At 45.2% G+C, this 20,144-nt stretch overlaps 3 protein-coding genes across 5 annotated transcripts; 1 reads left to right on the top strand and 2 right to left on the bottom strand.

Annotated features, from left to right (window-relative positions):
* Positions 1 to 150: 150 nt before the first annotated feature.
* Positions 151 to 8,230, bottom strand: pabpc4 (poly(A) binding protein, cytoplasmic 4 (inducible form)). 2 transcript variants are annotated; one of them, XM_056426599.1, is made up of 15 exons: positions 7,636 to 8,230; positions 5,307 to 5,500; positions 4,343 to 4,458; positions 3,254 to 3,393; positions 3,063 to 3,157; positions 2,853 to 2,990; positions 2,669 to 2,764; positions 2,263 to 2,532; positions 1,706 to 1,799; positions 1,471 to 1,566; positions 1,231 to 1,364; positions 1,044 to 1,134; positions 834 to 964; positions 622 to 746; positions 151 to 536 (listed from the first exon to the last, which is right to left on the bottom strand). In XM_056426599.1, exons 1-14 carry the CDS (start codon positions 7,826 to 7,828, stop codon positions 645 to 647), a joined length of 1,890 nt encoding a protein of 629 aa, XP_056282574.1. In that variant the 5' UTR covers positions 7,829 to 8,230; the 3' UTR covers positions 151 to 536; positions 622 to 644. The 2 variants fall into 2 exon arrangements, with proteins under 2 accessions (XP_056282574.1, XP_056282575.1); XM_056426600.1 differs by having other exon boundaries at positions 1,706 to 1,796.
* Positions 6,143 to 16,058, top strand: tmem54a (transmembrane protein 54a). 2 transcript variants are annotated; one of them, XM_056426604.1, is made up of 6 exons: positions 6,143 to 6,813; positions 13,020 to 13,216; positions 13,376 to 13,435; positions 13,741 to 13,935; positions 14,047 to 14,184; positions 15,042 to 16,058. In XM_056426604.1, the coding sequence occupies exons 2-6, from the start codon at positions 13,058 to 13,060 to the stop codon at positions 15,174 to 15,176; spliced, it is 687 nt and encodes a 228-aa protein (XP_056282579.1). In that variant the 5' UTR covers positions 6,143 to 6,813; positions 13,020 to 13,057; the 3' UTR covers positions 15,177 to 16,058. The 2 variants fall into 2 exon arrangements, with proteins under 2 accessions (XP_056282579.1, XP_056282577.1); XM_056426602.1 differs by lacking the exon at positions 6,143 to 6,813 and adding an exon at positions 11,892 to 12,020.
* Positions 15,470 to 20,043, bottom strand: LOC130201544 (probable histone deacetylase 1-B). The gene is made up of 14 exons (XM_056426601.1): positions 19,938 to 20,043; positions 19,138 to 19,250; positions 18,939 to 19,056; positions 18,776 to 18,850; positions 18,524 to 18,662; positions 18,147 to 18,288; positions 17,972 to 18,064; positions 17,764 to 17,872; positions 17,520 to 17,660; positions 17,120 to 17,228; positions 16,887 to 17,020; positions 16,597 to 16,770; positions 16,411 to 16,462; positions 15,470 to 16,323 (listed from the first exon to the last, which is right to left on the bottom strand). Exons 1-14 carry the CDS (start codon positions 19,987 to 19,989, stop codon positions 16,296 to 16,298), a joined length of 1,479 nt encoding a protein of 492 aa, XP_056282576.1. The 5' UTR covers positions 19,990 to 20,043; the 3' UTR covers positions 15,470 to 16,295.
* Between the last annotated feature and the right edge of the window lie 101 nt (positions 20,044 to 20,144).

Here is a 20,144-nt window from a genome sequence, read left to right as displayed (position 1 = left end):
CTCAGCTTTAAATTGTTTGCTACTCGTAAAGTGCCATTTAGCCTGGCTTATGGCCTCCTCTATGCATTACTGACAGGTAAGTGTGTCAGATGCACACTTTAAACTGAATACAGTAGGTTATATGTAAGCATTAAAGTAACACAACAGTCATAACCTTGATATATCATCCTTTTATTGAGAATACCACACATCCATGATAACATGATAGGAGGGAAGAGTCCATTGTTTCAAATCAAAAATGTAAATGTCAAGCAAAGAAAATGAACAAGGCTCATATATTTTTTTTTTAGAAGGAATGGTTTCACTCCTTTGCCACACGATGAAAGACCTTCATTCAAGATTAATTTGCATCATTGCTTTTGGTAAGCATTTTAAAAGTTTTACAGAACGAGAAAAATGATGAACTGAAATATTTCTCAAAAATATTCAAGTATTATTGTTTGAAATAATATTTCCCTCTTTTTTCTTCTTCGTTGTTGATGGTTCTTCAGAGGAGGCGGGTGATTGGAGTCAGCGGAGTGTGTCTCTCTGCATTTCTGCCCGGAAACAACATAATGCCATTTAATTATTACCACAATAAAATGACGTATGAATAGCTTGACTGATTCTGTTTAATCATACCAATTCAACACAGCAGGCCGTCTTCAGGACGTGGCAGCAGCAACAGTCGCAGCTATGCTGCCCACTTTTTGAGTGGCATCTTTCTTTGCCTGGTGGGCTTGCAGCACGGCGACAGCTTCTTCCACCTTGTGCCAACACAACATCAAACATGAATAATGACACATGTATATGGATGAACAGACATTATTCCAAAGATGGAGCTAGCCAAGTACCTTTGAGCGCAGAGACTCATGGGACTCGAGCATATGCAGCAGTTCAGAGTTGTCAATCTCCAGCAACATGCCGGTGATCTTTCCTGCCAAGTTGGCATGCATGGACTGAATCAGCGGGAAAAGACGCTCACCTGTTGGAGAAAGATTGAGAATAAGTCAACCTACTAAGAGCCTGAATCATTACAGTTCATTATGTCACGGGGGTCTTACCAAGCATCTGTTTCTGCTCCTGAGGGGGCGCAGCAGCCAGCATGGAGGCCGTGAGAGGCTCCTGGCCCTGAATATGCACGGCTGGCTGAGCCTAGAAAGGACGCGTTGATAACATAAGGAAGAACACATTTAGAGAGCTGGGGGCTGCATGGAACTCAAGATGATGTGATTGGTCTCTCGCTCATACCTGCTGTAAGGCATTAGGTTGCATCCCCTGGGGGTTGGGGTTACGGACACCAGTGGCATATTTGTAAGGAGGCATGGCCCGGGGGCCGCCGGGGACTCCCATTGAAGGGCGAGGAGCCATGGCCTGGCCGGAGGCTAGCAGCAGAGAGGAAGGTGGAGCAGGAGACAGTGGGGTGACAACCTCTTCTGTATATGTCGTGTTCATGAAACAGAGTCAATCAGCTGTTGTTAGTGAACGTACCTCGTGGGCCCTGTGCACCGCCACCAGGACTCATGTGCCTCAGGTTGGCGCGGGGTCCTGGCTGACGCAGCGAGTTGGGTATCCCTTGGTAACCACCTGAGAGTGACAGAAGTAGAGCCCAAAACAATGAATAGTCTTGAGATGTTTTAAATAGCTAAATTGCTGTATACATTTCTATGTTAGTAGGTAACTGAAGAAATATGAAAGAGAGAAGCTCCACATCTGTTGTGCTCACCTTGACCTCTGCCCCCTTGCTGCTGCCATCGGGGGTTGGGTCGTATTTGAGCCAGCTGATTGGGTGCATAGTATGTCGTCCTGTTCTGGGCCTGCTGGAAACAAGAATGTGAAATCTATGATTTTATGGCGTTAAAGTCCTTTCCTATTGGCATTTTCATTCAAATAAAAAGTAAACAAAAGTATCACAAGTGTTCCTGGTAATTGTTGGGAATTATTTGAGCTTTCTTGGCATTATTAATTTAAACAGTATGCAACATAAGTATGTTAACTTATTTTCAACCTGTATTAAAAATGTAAATCCATTGTTCCTTTTCCCCGTAGCTCTGTTTTGGGTCTACACAACCTCCCGGAGAACGTATCTGGCTCTTCAGTCGCGTTGCCAGACGACAATGTGATGCTGGGGTGCTATGGGAGTGGGACGTAAGATTTTTTTGTCCCCAAAAAACCCAGCTACCTTCAAGATGAGAGCCATGAGACTCAACCAAAACAGTAAAGTTACAAGCATTAAAATAAAAAGGACGAGCTAACACACTGAAACACCTTTGATTTCAATACCTGAGGCACTGCTGGCATGAAGTAGCCGCTGGCGGGCTGGAACTGGTTGATGATGGCGTTAGCCGGCACGGCCCTCATGCCGGCAATGCGCTGCATGTACTGGTTGGTGAGGTGGGCTTTGCGCTCCTCTTTGCGCTGAGCGAGAGCCACGTAGAGCGGTTTGGAGCCCACGATGCGTCCGTTCATCTCAGTCACGGCCTTGGTGGCCTCTTCGGGGGAGGAGAAGCAGACAAAGCCGAAGCCCTTGGAGCGACCCTCATCTACCATGACCTGATATGAAGACAGATTGTGTCTGGGTCATTTCAAACTCACAATGCTGCTGTTGTTGTTATTGTATACAACACTGTTGTTGTATATCTATTGCAACGATGCATTCTATCACTTCTCTGCATCTGATCCTTTTCACCTTCGCACTGGTTATAGAGCCGAAAGGAGAGAACTCCTTGCGCAGCTTCTCATCATCGATGGTGTCATCCAGGTTCTTGATGTAAAGATTAACACCCTGAAACCAAAGACGCACAATCAGGATAGGTTCATAGCAGCTTCTTTAACAGCGGACGTTAACACTGATTGGATTAATTTCTACGGACCTGATAACGGCTGATCCTCTCTTGTTTCAGCACCTCAAACTTCCTCTTCAGCTCCGCCTGCCGCTCCATCTTCTTCTGAGCCCGGCCCACAAACACAGACTTGCCGTTGAGGTCCATGCCATTCATGTCCTCTACAGCCTTTGGACAACATCATAATTATTAGGTAAATACAGATAAAGACTTGGTTAATTTCCGTTGGGGACAAAGTACCTGGTTAGCGTCCTCGTGTTTCTCGTAACTAATGAAGCCAAAGCCTCTGGATTTTCCACTGGGGTCTATCATCACCTTCACACTGAGTGTTTTACCTGCAGAGGTTAAAGGTCAGATGAGTGGATGTAAGATAGCAGAACTAGACCACACAACAGTTTGGAGCAATACCCATTCATCTGGTCCCATTTTACCATATTTGTCAAAGAGCTCCTTCAGCTGGTCGTCAGTCATCTCGTCTCCAAAGTTCTTAATGTAGACGTTGGTGAACTCCTTGGCTTTGGCACCAAGCTCAGCCTCCCGTTCCTTGCGAGATTTGAAACGGCCCACAAACCTGAAGACGGAGGAAGAGCAGCGAAACACACTCTTGTAAAGCATTCCCGACAGAAATGAGAAACACACTCGGATCCTTTCTCCGATCCGGGAGAGGACGACCTGGACCACGGTAAGTAAAAGAGAGTACAGGGACAACATCCACGGAACAAATTCACAGCTATGTCACCATACACGGTAATAAAAAAGCATCCAACTGCGGTTAATATCACCCGAGGCAGGCAGACATGTTGGCATGCTAGACATCACAGTGACAGCCATCTTAGTTCTTGGTCCAACACTTGATGGGGAGGTGGATGGAGAGGGATGGAGGACCAGAGTCTCACAGTACAAAGTAAAGCTGAGGAGCACCAGATGATCTTATATACCTTGCTATGACGACCTCTCCCCTTCCGCCATCCAGTATTGCATTCCTGCATTCGATCCATCACTAAAAACACACAAGCGTGGTCATACACACACACACACACATACATTACAAACATACAAACATACAAACACTCCAAGACAGGTGACCAGCGAGTGGACAAATGAGGCAACACAAAATGCATCTGGCAGGAAGGATAAGAGTGAGTAGGAGCTTTTAGTTTAGTATCAGGTTAGAAGTTGTCTTCACCCACTGGCGGTGTTGAGAGATGAGTTTATTAGTCCGATTATTCACACACACCAACTCACCGACCGCAAAAAGACACGAAAAGTCAGTTCACTCAACACGTGTAGAACAAACGAGCCAGGTTCACACGCACAAAAATAACACATATCCACGCTTTTACTGCACGATTAGGACCGTAAGCCCAAGAAGTGCTGCTCCCTCGACAGCTGGACTTTCAACGTCATCACAACTTTGAAGTACTGTTAAAGTCATTTTAAAGTTGAAGCTAAATTAGTTGATAATACTCTCAACAAAGAACGCCCCTTTGACCCCAGATCCATGATGATCAGACACTCACACCTTGCGGTCATTCAGAAGCATGCCGTTCATCTTCTCAATGGCACGGTCGGCGGCATCCTGGGTCTCAAAGTGGACGAAGGCGTAGCCCTTGGAGCCATTTTCATCACACACCACCTGGAGGGGAAGAGGACACGGGGGTAAAAAGTTGATGAGAGCAGTTGATGACATTTAAAGCAACGGTGTTGGGGAAACATGCTCGTTCGCTTTCTTGCTGAGCGTAAGACGAGAAGATGCAATAGCGCTCTCAAATCTCTCCGCTAACGTTGGCCTAGCTTAGCATAAAGACCCGAAACAGTGGGGGAACTGCAAGCTTGGCTCGGTACGAACAAACACGTTTCATTCATACACGAACCAAAGCGATTTATAAAAACAATGTTTGAGGGTTATAAGTGTGATTGAAACGTATGTATATCGAATATGTATGTAAATATATATATATATATAATTATTTGTATTTTCTTTATTCTTTTTCTTTATTTGATATTAATTATCTGATTTATTATATTATAATAATTTAGGATTGGAATATATACGCATTTTTGCTTCTACCTATGCCTTTTCAGTCTTTCTGTTTTGTATATTATATAGAATAATATTGTATTGTATTACAATGATTGACTGAATAAAATACACAACAACAACAACAACAACAAAGTTATTTGCCAGTTTTACACTTCAATAGTAACTTCAACAAGTTATATCCATAACTGTTCATTCCTGAGCTTTTGGGAGTGTTTTGTGACCTTGTGTCTCGTCTAATTTAATTTATGAACAAATTGTGTGAAAATCGCTGAGCAGGAACAGTTTTACATTACATTACATGTCATTTAGCAGACACTTTTATCCAAAGCGACTGACAATAAGTAGTAAGTAAGTAAGTTTTCCTCAAAGTGGGAATATATACAGCATAAAAAAACCGCCCTTTCTTTTATGCATCTCAGTCACATGTAGGCCAGTTCTACCTTGCAGGAGAGGATGTTGCCAAAGGCAGAGAAGGTGTCGTACAGGGCTTTGTTGTCAATGGACTTGTCCAGGTTCTTGATGAACACGTTGCCCACTCCAGATTTCCTGAGGGAGGGGTCTCGTTGGGACCACATGATTCTGATGGGCTTCCCTTTCACCACGTCGAAGTTCATGGTGTCCAGGGCTCTCTCAGCTAGAGGGGGGGAGGGGGGGAAAGGTCATGGCTGGTTGTTTATATGGATCCATGAGTCATGAGAACATATCAGTAACTTGTATGGAGATGACACAACATGCTTCCACTTATCATGGACACGACTCGGGCTTCGCGGTGCTTTGCTGCAGCGGCCCCGTTAAACCCACAAACACAGCGTTGCCTTCATAACACCCCCAGAGGAATAACACAAAGCTATACGTCTTAGTCCGTCTGTGCACCTGTGCAGTGTGTGCTATAATGGAGAATCCCTGTTGCCAGCCCGTTAACACAGGCACATGCAATACGGTGAAGATACTGTAGGAGACCATGTGGCAGATGAGCAGCTGGGACAAGTGTGCTGGACAGCTGCAGTGGGAACGCTGGGAGCACAGGCACCCTTTCTGTATCTCGCCACATGCTGCTGGGCCACGTCCCGCCAAGGCAGAGGGCCTCAGATGAAGAAGTGGGCTTAAATGGTGATATTAAGATGTAATCTGTTTCATTTGATCAAATCATTATGTCTAATTTGAACCCAATAAAATCACTACGGTTCCATAATAACACACACACACACACACACACACACACCAGGCTTTCCAGCTAAAAGTGTCTAGTAAACAAAACGGAGCTGCCTTGCGTCTGCTGGCATCAGCAGTTTACAATTGTACAGCTCGTGCGGTGCTCAGAGACGGTGTGTGACCGCTGTCCAACATGTGCTCTTCTGGAAGGTTCAGGGTGGAAATCGTAGTTTAAAAATGGCCCAAAGTGGTCAATCTAATGCACGGTCCACATTTTAAATGACGCCATTTGGTCAAATTCTCAACGGCGTTGAATCACCTGTCGTCGATAACCATTTCTGTCATGTTAAGAGCATAAAAGTGTGACGGCCAGGCACATTTTGGGCCGCGCAGAAAGATGTGCTATATTTAGAGAGGGGTCCTGGGAGGTATGTGCTGGCATGGAGTGTGAGTAGAGCATTCTCCACCATTGATAGGGAAGAGACACTCCACAAGAATGCTCAGATGAGCGACACCAGGTCCTGTGAGTGATTTCACATACAGGTTCACAAACAACCTTGACTGCTGTCTGCTTTGTATTTATATCAGATGTACGGACCGGTCATAATCACTGGTAGCAAGCTATTGCCCCACATGCACACGATAAGGCTCCATTTAATACACAACCGCTACCAGCTACCAGCCTCCCATGTCTACACTTCCAAATGGTGTCTTCCCACTCGTGGCCCTTCTTAAATGTATTCATGTGAGCGGCGTCTAATCCCTGGAGTTGAGCCACTCGTACTCCAGTTTTTGGTGAGCAACTCGCACACAAAGACACATTGTGGCAGCTGTTTAGCGTTGACACAAGAGGAAAAGGAGTGCACACAATGTAAACAGTATCACTGGGCCTCCAAAGACAACCACAACACCTGCTACTGCTGCTCAATGCTTTGATGGCATTCCCGTGGATTAACAAATGACACACATCTCAAGTGGTTAGGAAATTACAGGTAAACCAACTGTCTGCATCTGATCATGTGTGAAGTGAAGCTGGGATTAAAACCAAACAGGCATTTGCTATGAATGCAGATAATACACATACGGCAGATATAAAGCAGGCAGCACAGGGCTTATTCTTCAGCTGTGCTTGTCCCTTCTCTTGCTGTCAGTGAGCAGCAGCAATGGGAATTAGTTTTATTCCGTGGCCCATTAAATAGAAGAAATGGGTCATTCTGGGCAGAGTATAAGTGAGGTCTGCAAATACTTTTTTTTATCCAAATGAGGGTTATAGTTTGGATGAGTGTTCACTTTGCATGTGTGTTTGAGCTTTAACTCTGGCAGTGACAGTATATACAGGGCATGCTTATAGGGGGCAAAATGAGTCCTCCAACCAGTGTAACGTGGACTGGATAACGGTCGAGTTCAAGCCCAGTGCCTTTTAATCCACCGCCATTGTGTCCCGCATTGTGCACGTGTGTGTGTGTGTGTGTGTGTGTGCAGACCGTTTCTCGGCGGACATTTAACGCATAACGGTGACATTGTGGATATTTGAAGGATGCGTCTTGCACCCGCATGCTGTAAACAGCCAATGTGGCCGCACCGCGCGGTGGGCACCTGCCCGGTTCCTCGTCTTACCGTCAGCGGGCTGAGAGAAGTTCACATAGGCGTAACCGAGAGACCGCCGGGTGATCATGTCGCGGCACACCCGAATGGAGAGCACCGGTCCGGCTGGGCTGAATTTCTCATACAGCATAGCCTCCGTGATATCGGGGTGCAGGTCTCCCACGTAGAGGGAAGCCATCGGATAACTCCCGGTCTCTGTGCTCATATCTCGGAGATCTCAATGTGAAGGAATCCCCAGGCTTCGCTCCAAAAAGCCGGTGTGAGCTGTATTCCGAGTCCGAAATGCGCGTCAATTCGCCCAAATATTCAAAAGATAACTGCCCGTTTGGTCCTTGGAGAGAAAATTTTAAAAAGTCAAACCTGAAAAGAAAAAAATTACGATATAAATGATTTTTTTTGAAGTAGTTCTTCCTTTGGTAGACGCCAGTTCCGAGACCTCCTGTTTAAGTTTTTTTCTTTTTAATTAATATTTTTGCAGTTTTTTTAAAAGTTTGTATTTCTTTAAGTAAATATTCTTGTTTTTATGAAGATTTTCGTGATTTTATATTTTTTATTTTATTTTTATTTTAAGTTTTTCGAGAACGGTGAGTTAGACACTCACGGTTGTTTTGTGGCCAGGGAAAGAGACTGCGTTAGGGAACTCGTGGGCACTTTATAGAATAGTGACCAGGGTCACACATGGGATAGAAAAAAAGAAAAAGAAAAGAGCACTACTGCGCATGCGTTTAAAAAAACAAAAAACGCGCACTCTAGGGTCCCAACTGCAGAGCCCAGCTCCCCACAGCGACATCTGGGTGGGAATACAAAAGAGGCCCACACAAAACATGCAGTTTAGTGTGTTGTCTTTTACATTAGAAAAAGGTGGGGAACAACAAATTAACCAGAGTCCTTATATTTCTCAATATATGCATTTATTGAAGTGCTGTTATAAAATATTCTTATCAAGATGCAATTATTCTGCTTTGGCCATCCTCCTGAGGATAAGAGGAGAAATTAGTCAAAGCACACGCAACAATAATACTGACCACACAATTATCTACCTCAACAAATCCAGGAAAATTGAGTGCAGCCTTCTTTGTCTGGACTCCGCTTTTCTTTTAATCCCATCCAGCCGAAATCTTCTGGGCCCACCTTTAACCTCTTGTTGTCCCAGCACTTCTTCCTCATAACTCAGCGTCTGAGATCCATCCGTGCCTTTGGAAAACTGGAGTTTTGAGCGAAGTATGGGTTGGGCGGCATTTGCCTCTTCTTGGGGTTTCGCCGCCAGGACATTTGCATCCATGTCAGCCGTCAGGGGGAAGTCCACATCTTGTTGCACCTCCGTGTCCGACATTCCAGATCTACCAAAGCGCTTTTTTCTTTGAGATTCCTCTGCCAAAGTTGCCTTTCCCGTTTTAGGAATTTTAATTGCCCATCCATCAACCAAAGTAAAATCATTTAAATCCCACTTATAACCATCACTTCCTACTTCATTTGCACTTTGAGCTATGACCATGTTTGTGGGTGTTTTCAGAAGAGGCTCCTGATCTGTGGTTGAAGGTAAAATCTCATTTGACATGCCGTCGACTAACTGCAACATTATTTTCAAATTATCTTTAAACTCAGAACCGATCTTCTGGCCGAGTTCAGCATTTTGCACATGTGCAGGAAGCCAAAGGGCCGGCTTGGCATCTTGCTCCAGACTCACAACCCGAATGGGTCTCAATGCAGAGTTCCCAGAAACGAGCGTGTCCTTTATCCCTGCACGGTCAGACTGCATGGGGTCTGCAACGGGAGCACTGGAGGCTTCTTGCGGTTCAGAGGGATGCACCTCTGTAGGTTTGTCCACAACTACGAAGGGACTAGTGCTGACCATGGCCGAGGCCCCTGGAATGAGAGGCTGGGTCAGTCGCTGAGGAGACCAGAAACCGATAAAGTCCATTTATCATAGCACCTCTTGACACAACGGAGCACTGACCTTCAGGAAGGAGCCTGAGTGACAGACCGTGACACTTTGACGTACAGCATTTGCACACGTCCAAATTTCCACTGAGGTCCTCCCATCTGAAAGAGAATAATAATTAAGTAATTTACATAAAAGAAAAAGACCCACCCACTACATCTGTTGTAGCAGCAATACCTCGACCGAATCATGTTGTAGTTGCAGGATTTAGAGCCAATGTTGACCCCCTGGTCCGAGATAAGGACACTACAGTGGATGTACAGCTAGAAGAGAAAAGAGATCAAGGGCATAGTTTAAAACAAGTAAAAAGTAAATAAAAATAAAGATAAATAATCACCTTAGAAATGAGAAGAGATGTATCCAGAATAAAATTAACCACATCCGCTCTGTCGGAGGCCACAAAGTGTACAACGGCATGAGGGGAACCCAATCGGGCTGTGCACCTGGCAGAGAGCAACGGCATCGCATGAGATGAGGTCACGGACAAACGTTACAATTAAGTCAACGAACTGGCTGCGCACCCTTTATTCATGACGACTGCATGCCTGGGCCTCGTCTCAGGCTCGGGAGACGCAGAGACAAAACAGGACTGGATGAAGAGCTGCTGCTCCGGCCTGGTTTTAGCAGAAACCTGGAGGTTGACGACCTGACCTCTTTCATAGATATTGGAGGCCGCAGCTCCGGTCCAAGACGCTGCAGGACCATCAAAAACATATGTGTGACTACAAACTAAACAATCTCACCTATAAGCTTATTTTTGAGTCATATTACTCACAGTTCATGGCTTTAATAGTCAAGGTCCTGCTATTCTTAAGCAATGCCGTTGAGGCAAAGAAGTTCGGATATGGCCTGAAAAGACATGCGTTCTTCTTCAGTCATGTGACTTACCAGTGACATGGCGACTCAGTAGACAAACCTTTTCGGGACACAAGAGATGTGCACCGTGGGGCGGGTTTGCCACCAGGTGGTAGGAGGCATTCTGGGATTCAAGTGGAGAGAGTTGGTGAACATCACCAAGCCATTCTGCCTCTGTGAGGGAACAAAGACGACATTACGGAGCTGTGGAAATACAAGTATCGAGTGAAGACGTTGGGGTCAACTCACCACAGGTGTAGTGCCACACTCGTCCAAACTGTAAGTGAAGACAAAATGGTTTGGCAGCTCTTTGTTGCTATAGCAGCCGTCCCCCAACTGCATCTCCTCTCTGGTCAGTGTGAGACCGTAGGCACTCTTATCAACCAGGACAGTCAGCTCGGATTCGTCGCAGAACACATCCACCCTGGGAACGATGGGGATGGGCGGTAAATAGGGCAGCTTGTGAAAGTCAGGGCTCCAAGTCCGCCACGAGCTGAAGACGGTGTCTGGAGGAGTGAAGTCAAAATTGCTATCAAAGGGAAAAGGCACAATGCCGTGAAAAAAAACTGGAATATCGCTGAAAAATGTGTCTTCCTCAGTCTTTATTATTGTCTGAGCAGCAATGTGACATCCCAGAAGGAAGCAAAGCAGTAGCTCCATGGTCCCCATTGCAAACTTCAAAGTGCAGCATGCTGATCAGCCGTCTGGCCCAGGTGTGCCATTAATAGGGTGCAACGGCAAGAGCAACCGGTGTTGGCAATCCAGCTAACGAGGCCGGAGGACAATTATGCTGCTTTTAGACGAGAGACCAACTGCTTTTTTATGTTGTTGAGAAAAAGTAAACATATGGAAATTGTGTATTTTGTTCATGGTATTCATGACTGCTAATATTTCAGATGCTAATGGTCTTTGTGAAGTCCTGACAGCTATGAGCTCATCGTCTTAAATAGTCTTGTCTTCCCAATCTGCACGAAAAGCAGTTATTCACTTGAAGAAGAACAATGTCCAACTCAGCAATAACTTTGGCATGGCTTTGTGCTGGTATAATCCCATAAAATAAAATTTAGCAATATCTATAGATATATATATATATAGATGATATATATATATCATCTATATATATATATATATATATATATATCATCTATATATATATATAGATGATGTATATATGATATATATAATCATTATATGTATGTGTGGACCTAGTGGTGTGGACCTAGTGAAGGTGAAGCTGGTTTGTACTGCCGGGTATAGCTTCACCTATAATAGTAATAAGAATTCATATCATTATTCTTGTTATGATTTTGACATTTTATTTTAAAGTCAGTGCAATTCACCGCTCATGGGAGAGACTTGCGTGTGTCTTTTTCCTTTGTTTAGTATCAGAGACGCCAGACTCTTCTTGGTGAACGTGCTCCGGGGCGGAGCTTCCGCACAGATAGGCGGAAGGTAGCGCCAGCAGGTGAGCGGCAACAAGAGAAGAGCACATCGACGCAGCGAACGACGTCGTACCAAACAACTGTCAGAAATGACTTGAGTCCTACTTGTCCACTAATATGATCCAAAGTTGACGTAAAATCCGCCATGGTAAATTTAGGTAAGTTTACTTTCGTGCGTGGAAGTGGCGGAATACGTGTTGCGCGCGGACGTTTTTTAGGCGTGGTCTGCGCTGTAGTTAACTGAGATGTAGTTTCTGGTGTTTGGATGACACGGAACGCAACGCGATGTCTTGTGTTGTTTACCTATTCATTTATACCAATGAAAAGCTTTCCAACTAACTGAGTTGTTGCCTCACGTAGGGGTGGCCTGCTCCTGGTTTCGGGAGGAGTTTACCTAAATAAAATGGAAACTATTGAGGCTTGCCTGGGGATCAGTAGGTTGTTGTGGTTGTGGTGGTATACTAAGGTCCCCACAGTGCACACTATTATGACCAAAACACAGAGACCTTTTTTCTTCTTCTTCAGCACCCATCCAAAGGTTTGAATGAGACAGACCAGTGGCAGATATGTGTTTCTTCCTGACCCCCTCAGGCCACTTCAAAGTGTCAATTCCCAGCCCAAAGTGTAGTCCTGTGTGGTTGAGGAGGGGTGAGTGTGCTTCACCTTTTCTCAGAGGAAGGCGCCCACCAAAAGCAACACGACACCCCCTCAGAACCCAGCTCTGAATTTGTTACCATGGCTGCAGCTTTGCAGAGGGCGCAGGCGGCGACATCCTCCGTCATCTCTGCAGTGGATGAGGATGATTGGAAGTGTTCTCATATCAACCACTGGCCCGCTTTTCTGTTTTTTTCTCTCTTTTTTCCCCCTTTTTTGTTCCTTTGCTGAAACCACAAGCTCTCCCAATGTTCTGCAGTCACGCAGCTCGTTCAATACTTCGGATCACGCTGAATAAATGTCTGCGTGCTTTGTGATTACAGTCAACAGCACTGATGCTCACACAGCTGGTATTCACATACTCTGAATATCTGATTAGAGTCAAACACATAATATGGACTCTTGTACACACATTGTAATCACTTATTTGTCTTGCCAACAACAACGATATACAAGTAAGTTAAGATAATGAAATTGACATAGCATGTTTCTGCTTCCTCTAGGAGTATGCTGTGCCAACCTCAAGGACAACAAAGCCCTGATGAAGATGGGGCTGGGGCTGGTGCTGGTGGGCCACGTGAACTTTCTTCTGGGAGCGCTGGTGCACGGCGCTGTGCTCAGGCACATCAACGTGCACGCTCTGGCCCGGACCTTGGTGTATGCCATCTCTAATGTCATTGCTATTGTGGCAGGCTTGGTGGTAAGTGGTGCGAGAACTCTATGTATGCATGAAGCACATTTATATTTAATAGCATATGGTGGTTTAAAGCATTTGTTGGGGGTCTTGTTGTCTCTTCTGTATCTGTGATGAGGGATCTTCTTCTTCTTTTTTTTATGCTGGACTTCCTGTGCCCCTTAGGGAATATTAGGTGGAATAACTGCCATTGTCTTGTCCAAAAACAAGAGGAACAGGATCCTGGTAAATACGTTCTCCCGCCTCTTCAGCACTTACATATGTCATCTGTTGACTCTTGTTGGAACCTGCCCTCTGTTTGAGAGCGTGTGTGTGTGTGTGTGTATATAAACACACCGCAGATGATACGATATGAATAGAAAACCTACACGCAAATGCAGATACGGCATTCATTCAAATATCGGATATCTGTTGTCAGATTGTTGACTCGATGGGATTTCAATTTGTTGTGAGGAAAAGTGTCTTTCACACACTGCATCCAGTGTTGTGCTTTCACTGACTCACACACTCGTGCCGTGTTGTCCTTGCAGCAGTGGGTCTTGCTGGTCTTCAGCTTCCTGGCAGGTCTCTTGTCGATTGCCTCCACCCTGGGCTTGTCAGTTTCAGTGGTGAAAGCTGTCATTAACAAAGGATGGGGCCTGCTGACACACTGCACGTTCTCTGGAAACGAGCAGATCTCCTCCAGCATCACATACGAATGCCCTTTCGACCCCACCCGGATCTATGTAAGTTGAATATAAGTAGCAAAGCATCAGCAGTTTTTATATTGGATTGAATAGCTGTAAAAAAGTCCTTATTGATCAGAGGTTATGTGCCGTCATGTTTTTGTCAACCAGGGCACCACAATCATTCTGTGGGTGCCTCTCATCCTGATGTCGGTGGTGGAGATGGTGTTCTCCTTCCGCTGCTTCGCTGCCTGTACGTCGTTCCTCTACCTCTGTCCGTGCAGGAGGCGGCCGACCCGGGCCAGGAGGGTAAGTTGCCGTCAGATAACCGACTCTGCCAACAGGCCGAGACCTGCGTTACTTGTCACAGTCGGATGTTACGTCATCCTACTGTGTGAGTCATTTCCGTCAGATAGTTTTTAGCTTAAGGATGTGATGGCAGGGATGTGTATCACATATCGTTGAAACTGGATTTCAAAAAAAACCTTGAAAACAACAGAATAATCCATACAGTGCAAGGCTCAAGTACTGTATCGTAAACTTGCTTCACTAAAGGAGAAGTGCATGTATTTACAAAAGATTCGTCGGACTGACGTTTGCATTCAGAAATGCACACTGAACTGTGTGGCGTTGCACCTCAATGACTTTCAAACACTAAACTAATTAGCCTATTATATTATGAAGTAATGCCTATGTTTATTTATTGCATCATACACATTACTTTTACAAGTGTAAGTAACAAAATGTAATAGTTGAATGGTTGGTTAATGGTGAATTTAATACAAACATAAGCCGGTGGTCTCGACCTCTTGGAAAGGCTAACTTCAGACGATAACTATATGAATCGAAAACCTACACGCACATGCAGATACAGCATTGATTCAAATATTGGATTGTTGTGAGGAAAAGTGTCTTTACACAATAGATCCAGTGGTGTTCACTGACTCGTGCACTATTGGGTATGTTCTAATAACATTTGAAAGTTAATTACAGTAACTTTACAATGCTGTCTGGGCTGATGTTTTACCAGCACTGCCATCCCTAGACGCTGTGTGGTCAGATGTGTAATTGGTGTCGAGAAGTCATTCTTGTCAGACTTGTTTTTTGGTTACCTTTTCTAATTCGCTCGCTTTATGCGAGCCTCTTAAATGAAATCCACATTTCAGGTGCGTATCCGGGGAGTCGTTGAAACTCACACGCTGCCTCCAGAGCCGGACCCAGAGAGCGACGCTGTAGCCGAGCCCGCCGAGCAGGACGAGCTGCTGGAGGACCCGGCCGTGGTGCAGAGTGCGTGGCTCTGAACCAGCTCGCCTTCATAACTGGATCAAATGAAACTTCTGTGATGTTTCCGTTACAGATCGAGTGTCTGATAACATTCGTCAGCAATGGCATTTTATTTCATTTCCCTGATAAAATACTGCCTTTGGTTTTAAATTGTCATATTGTTTATGTGTACTGGGTATTGCCTTGAAAATAAATAGAGTAAAGACACCGTGAATATAAAAGACTTGTAGATGCAATTATTTTTTTCAGACCAGATTTAACCTTTTATTAAGAATCTTATTTTGAAAAACTTTAACAGGACAAAGCAATGTAACTTTTCAGGGCAGTTTTTATTGGTGTAAAAAGTGGTCAACGCACAATGGGGTCTGTCAGATTTAAATGACTTTTCAGAATACAAATATATACAACATGAATTCTGGCATTTGTCTTGCTCCCATTTAACAGTGCTATGCACTGGATATTAAGTTCAAATCTCAGTGGAATCCAAGCCTGACACCCACAATTGTGACAGGACCCAATAAATTTTAATATTTTGTGGCAAGAGTCCCAAAAAGAGGTAACTGTTAAAAGGACACATACTAAACTACCTAAAATATAGAACTGTAATTTGTGCCATGTTAAAATGTATCGGTTATACACAACCCTCTTAACTACCCCTGGTGGCCTCAGTTGACAAAACCAGAGACACAGATGTATTACAGAAAAGGATCTATTGTATAAACATGCTTCAACTGCATTTTAAAGACACAGGACAAGTTGGACTGTAAGACACAAACAGTAGCCAAAATATCTATGATTTAAATAAATTAAATCCAGATATATAAAAGCATAGATGTACTAAGCCATTTTTACAGAGTTATGTCACAAGGGAAGAATAAGTCATCGAATAAAAAGATTAATAATAAAAAACGAGAAAGCATACAAAAGAAATATTCAGTTTGACCTCAGTCCATAAACAGGTACGGTTGAAAAGGAGTCCTAGAAAAACGTTTGTATCCCCATCCCATGTTGAGGGGGTGGAGTCTAATTACAAAGATATAGTTCTTCACCGTCTTCACAGCAGCAGCCTGGAAAGATGAGTTACTCAAAACAATCTTGCTTTAAGACGCGTTCTGATCCGTTGGCTGCCGAGGGGCTCACGGGGTCTTGGACTCCTCTTTTGGCCTAAAAAGGACCCAGAGAAAGGAAATGATTAATGGTATTAACACTCCTGAACAACACGGCCAATGAGCACGGGCACCGTTTTCTCACTTTGAGGTGTCCATTTTCTCTTCCTCTGGCACCTTCTCTTCTTCCTTTACTTCTATAAAAGAAAAACTAATTTATAGTAGTAACAATAACACAGCCTCCGACTTAAAATGTTAATAGGGTGCATTTTTCTCTTTAAATAACTACAATAACATGAGGGGGGAATGAAAATAAAAAATGAGTAAATACCTTTTGTCGTCTCCTCCTCACTTTTCTTCTCCTTTTCGTCTCCCTCCTTCTCAACTTCGGTTTTGGCTCGCTTGGATTTCCTGAAGCTGGATACGTTTCTGCGGCCTCCTTCGCCTTCATCCTCCGAGTCAGAGAACTCCTCCTCGCACGCTATCCTCTTGTCATGAGCGCGGACTGAACATCAACAGCGGGGAAGGGTTGAATCAAAACATGGCAAACAACCTTTTCAAAAAAGGTGATTGGCAAGATCGATTCTAAGTGAGCATTAGGCCGAAGGGAGAGGTTCTTACTGGAGATGCGTTTGTTGACGTCCTCCTCCTCCTCCTCGTCACCGCTGTCCTCCTGTACAGCGTCCTCGGGGATGGCCTGCATTTGGACTCCCGGGGCGTGTGGCAGCATGCGCAAGTTCTCAAACAAGCGCTGCCTGGAGGACAGAAAGCAGGTTGAACTCACAACGACGCAAAGCGCTACCTGCGATGGAGTCACGTTCAACTTCTTCACAATGGCAGTTTGATGCACTCACTTGATTTTCTCCAGGTAGTCGTTGGTGTTCTGATTGGTCATGTTGGAGGGACTGATGTGCAGCTTGAAGTCTGGTCCGAAGTACTCAAAGTAGTCATTGTATGGGAGCTCTGTTGAGTTGAGGTCACATTTTTAAAAGTTATTTTAACATTCATATGACGCTACAAAAATAATGACCTAATGGTATTCTTATCTTTTCACCTGCTGGATAAATAGTGGTACCTACATATTTTATTGTTTAATGATCAAAGGATCTGGCAACTGACTTCAATAACTCATTAATATTTAATTATCTCCAATACACTGTAAAATGTTTTTGTTTACCGAGACCACCGCGGAGAAATCAGCTCTCAAAGTAAAAAGACATTGTGTTCAGTGCAGCGTGGACATAAAAGACTCGCCGTTGGGGATGGAGGTGTCGAGGGCTACAGCCGTCTCGTATGTCCAGCAGCGGGCCACATTACGGATGGTGTAGCCTCCTCCGCCCAGCATGAGCAGTGGCAGGTTGAAACACTTCATGTACTCCACACACTTGGCATGGCCTGAGCAGAGCATGGGGGGAAACAATTTAGTTTTTCAGTTACATTTGAATCAAGATAGCTGCAGAGCACGTTGCCTCACCAGGGAAGAGATAGTTCAAATTACCTTTAATGGTGAGGTTAAAGCAACCGAGCCGGTCCCCTGACAGAGAATCGGCTCCACACTGCAGGACCACTGCGCTGGGTTGGTACATCTCCATCACCTTGGCCATGATCTACACAAACCACAACATCCACTCACTCAAATTCTGCTGTCCATCAAGGGAGACCTCAACGACCAAAACACCACGGTAAACAAGTCTCTGTGCACTTACAGGTCTGAAGATAGCTTCATACGACTCGTCGTCAATGCCGTCCCTCAGTGGGTAATTCACAGCGTAATATTTGCCCTTTCCGGCACCGATGTCCTGCAGGAAACAAGGCAAATGTCAACTCACTGAATGACTGGCGACAATGTGAACTTTCTACGAAAATAATTTCCAAGCTCACCCTCAGGTCGCCTGTACCGGGGAAGTACTCCCCGTACTTGTGGAAGGACACAGTCATGACGCGGTCGGTGGTGTAGAAGGCTTCCTCCACGCCGTCTCCATGATGGATGTCAATGTCTATGTACAGAACTCTCTGGTGGTATCTGGATGGAAGATGGAACGGTTTACTTAAGCCCTAAAACCTTTGACGTAGCCTGTGAGAACAAACTTTTGATGCTTTTTTAAGTAGTCAAAATGACATCTTTAACACTTTGAGAACAAACGTGCATGCTTAGAACGACTCGACCTCTAAAGTCATCATCAGTTTCCAAAACCGACATTTTTTATTAACAACTCGTGCAAAAACAAAGCTGTACTTGATATCGCGTTTGTACTCACTTCAGTAACTCCAGAATAGCGAGGACGATGTCGTTGACGTAGCAAAACCCAGAAGCCTCGGACTTCTTTGCGTGATGCAGGCCTCCGGCCCAGTTGATGGCGATGTCCGTCTGCTGTTTGTTCAACTTCACCGCACCGGCTGGAGCACAGAGAAGAATTAACAGCCTGCGTGGACTGAACTGAACAGATTATTGGGGTGTTGATGTCATGATAACGGCCCAACACAGCACAGTCTGGAAGAGAACAACTTACCAACGGAGCCTCCTCCTGAGAGCTGGCAGAACTCAAATAAACCATCAAACACTGGACAGTCCTCTCCCACATTAACTGTAAGGAGCAGAGACACAACAACATTGTTGCTCATTGAAATTCTCTTGATTATATTCAAGTAAACCGCCTCTCGGACCAAACTTACATCTCTGCATTTGTTTGCTGTACTCTGACATGTTGTCCGGTCGAATTGAACGCAGGAACTTGATGTAGTCGTCGCTGTGATACTTGGTCATCTCCTCTCCGCTGGCTTTGTGCGGACGCTGAAACACAAGAGGACAGGTCAGACACACACAAGGCGAGAGCCGGACAGTATGAAGCACTGTTCCTGTGGCGTGACATACATAGATCTCCATCTTTCTGTAGAGCCCATAGTTGAGCAACAGGTTGTGGGTCATACGGATGCGGTGGGGCTTCATGGGGTGACCCTGGCCATAGTAATAATTTCCAACATCACCTGTGGAAGAGAAAAGCCAAACATGAGTTATTTGTTTAATTTCACATGCACTAGTTAAACAAACGTGTACAAGAAGTAGCCCGTGAACACACACGGGGGGTGACTTCCTGTTTGTTTGAGATGGTATCCAACAATACGTCGGTAAAGACCCCGCGAGCGAGACTCCAAACACACTCGAGTCTCATCATGAAGCTGTACTAAAGTGCCCCGCTACACTTCACTGGCGGCGTGGTGGCGCTGTTACAAACATCCCAACACGTGTCAAATAAAACATCATGTCTGCGCCTCCGGGGGAGGAGGCGAAATGAGCCATTTTAATGAGAGTCTGGCGTTCGCGTTAATTGCGGCGACAATGAAGCGCTTGATATCGCCCATTGTTAGCTCCTTAGCTCGTGACCTGAACGAATCCAGCGAAACAAATTAACGGCTGGCGTGCAAACGCTACGGAAATACCCGTCGAGGGTGGGGGCCGGGGCTCCGCGGCAGTCGATACCGACGGGGCATTACATACTGGCGGTGGATTTAGCGACCGGGGTCGCCCGAGACGATGAAAGCCGCTAGCTACTCGAGCTAGCTCGGCTAGCTAGCATGGCAGGTTAGCTAGAGGTGCACCTTTGTTGGCGCGAAGCGGCGGGTTTCGTGCATCCGCGCGCCCGCTCGACGTGGCGTCGGCACACAGGTACTCACCGTCGTAGTAGTAGCAAACTTTTTTCTTTGTTCCTTGGGAACTAAGCGCCATTTTAGTGCTTTTTGGCTGGCTTTCCCCGCACACTGCAGGAGACAACAGCGACGGGAGGCGGATAGTTTGTACCGCGTCCAATCAACGGAGAGCCGTGCCAGCTGCTTTCAACAGGGGGCGACAGAGTCTCCTCCCCTCGCGTGGAGTCACAAGGA

The sequence above is a fragment of the Pseudoliparis swirei genome, chromosome 11, assembly GCF_029220125.1.
Source record: "Pseudoliparis swirei isolate HS2019 ecotype Mariana Trench chromosome 11, NWPU_hadal_v1, whole genome shotgun sequence".
In the NCBI taxonomy this organism is placed as follows: domain Eukaryota; kingdom Metazoa; phylum Chordata; class Actinopteri; order Perciformes; family Liparidae; genus Pseudoliparis; species Pseudoliparis swirei.
Note: the sequence above shows the minus strand (reverse complement) of the source record. Positions and strands in the feature narration are given on the sequence as shown.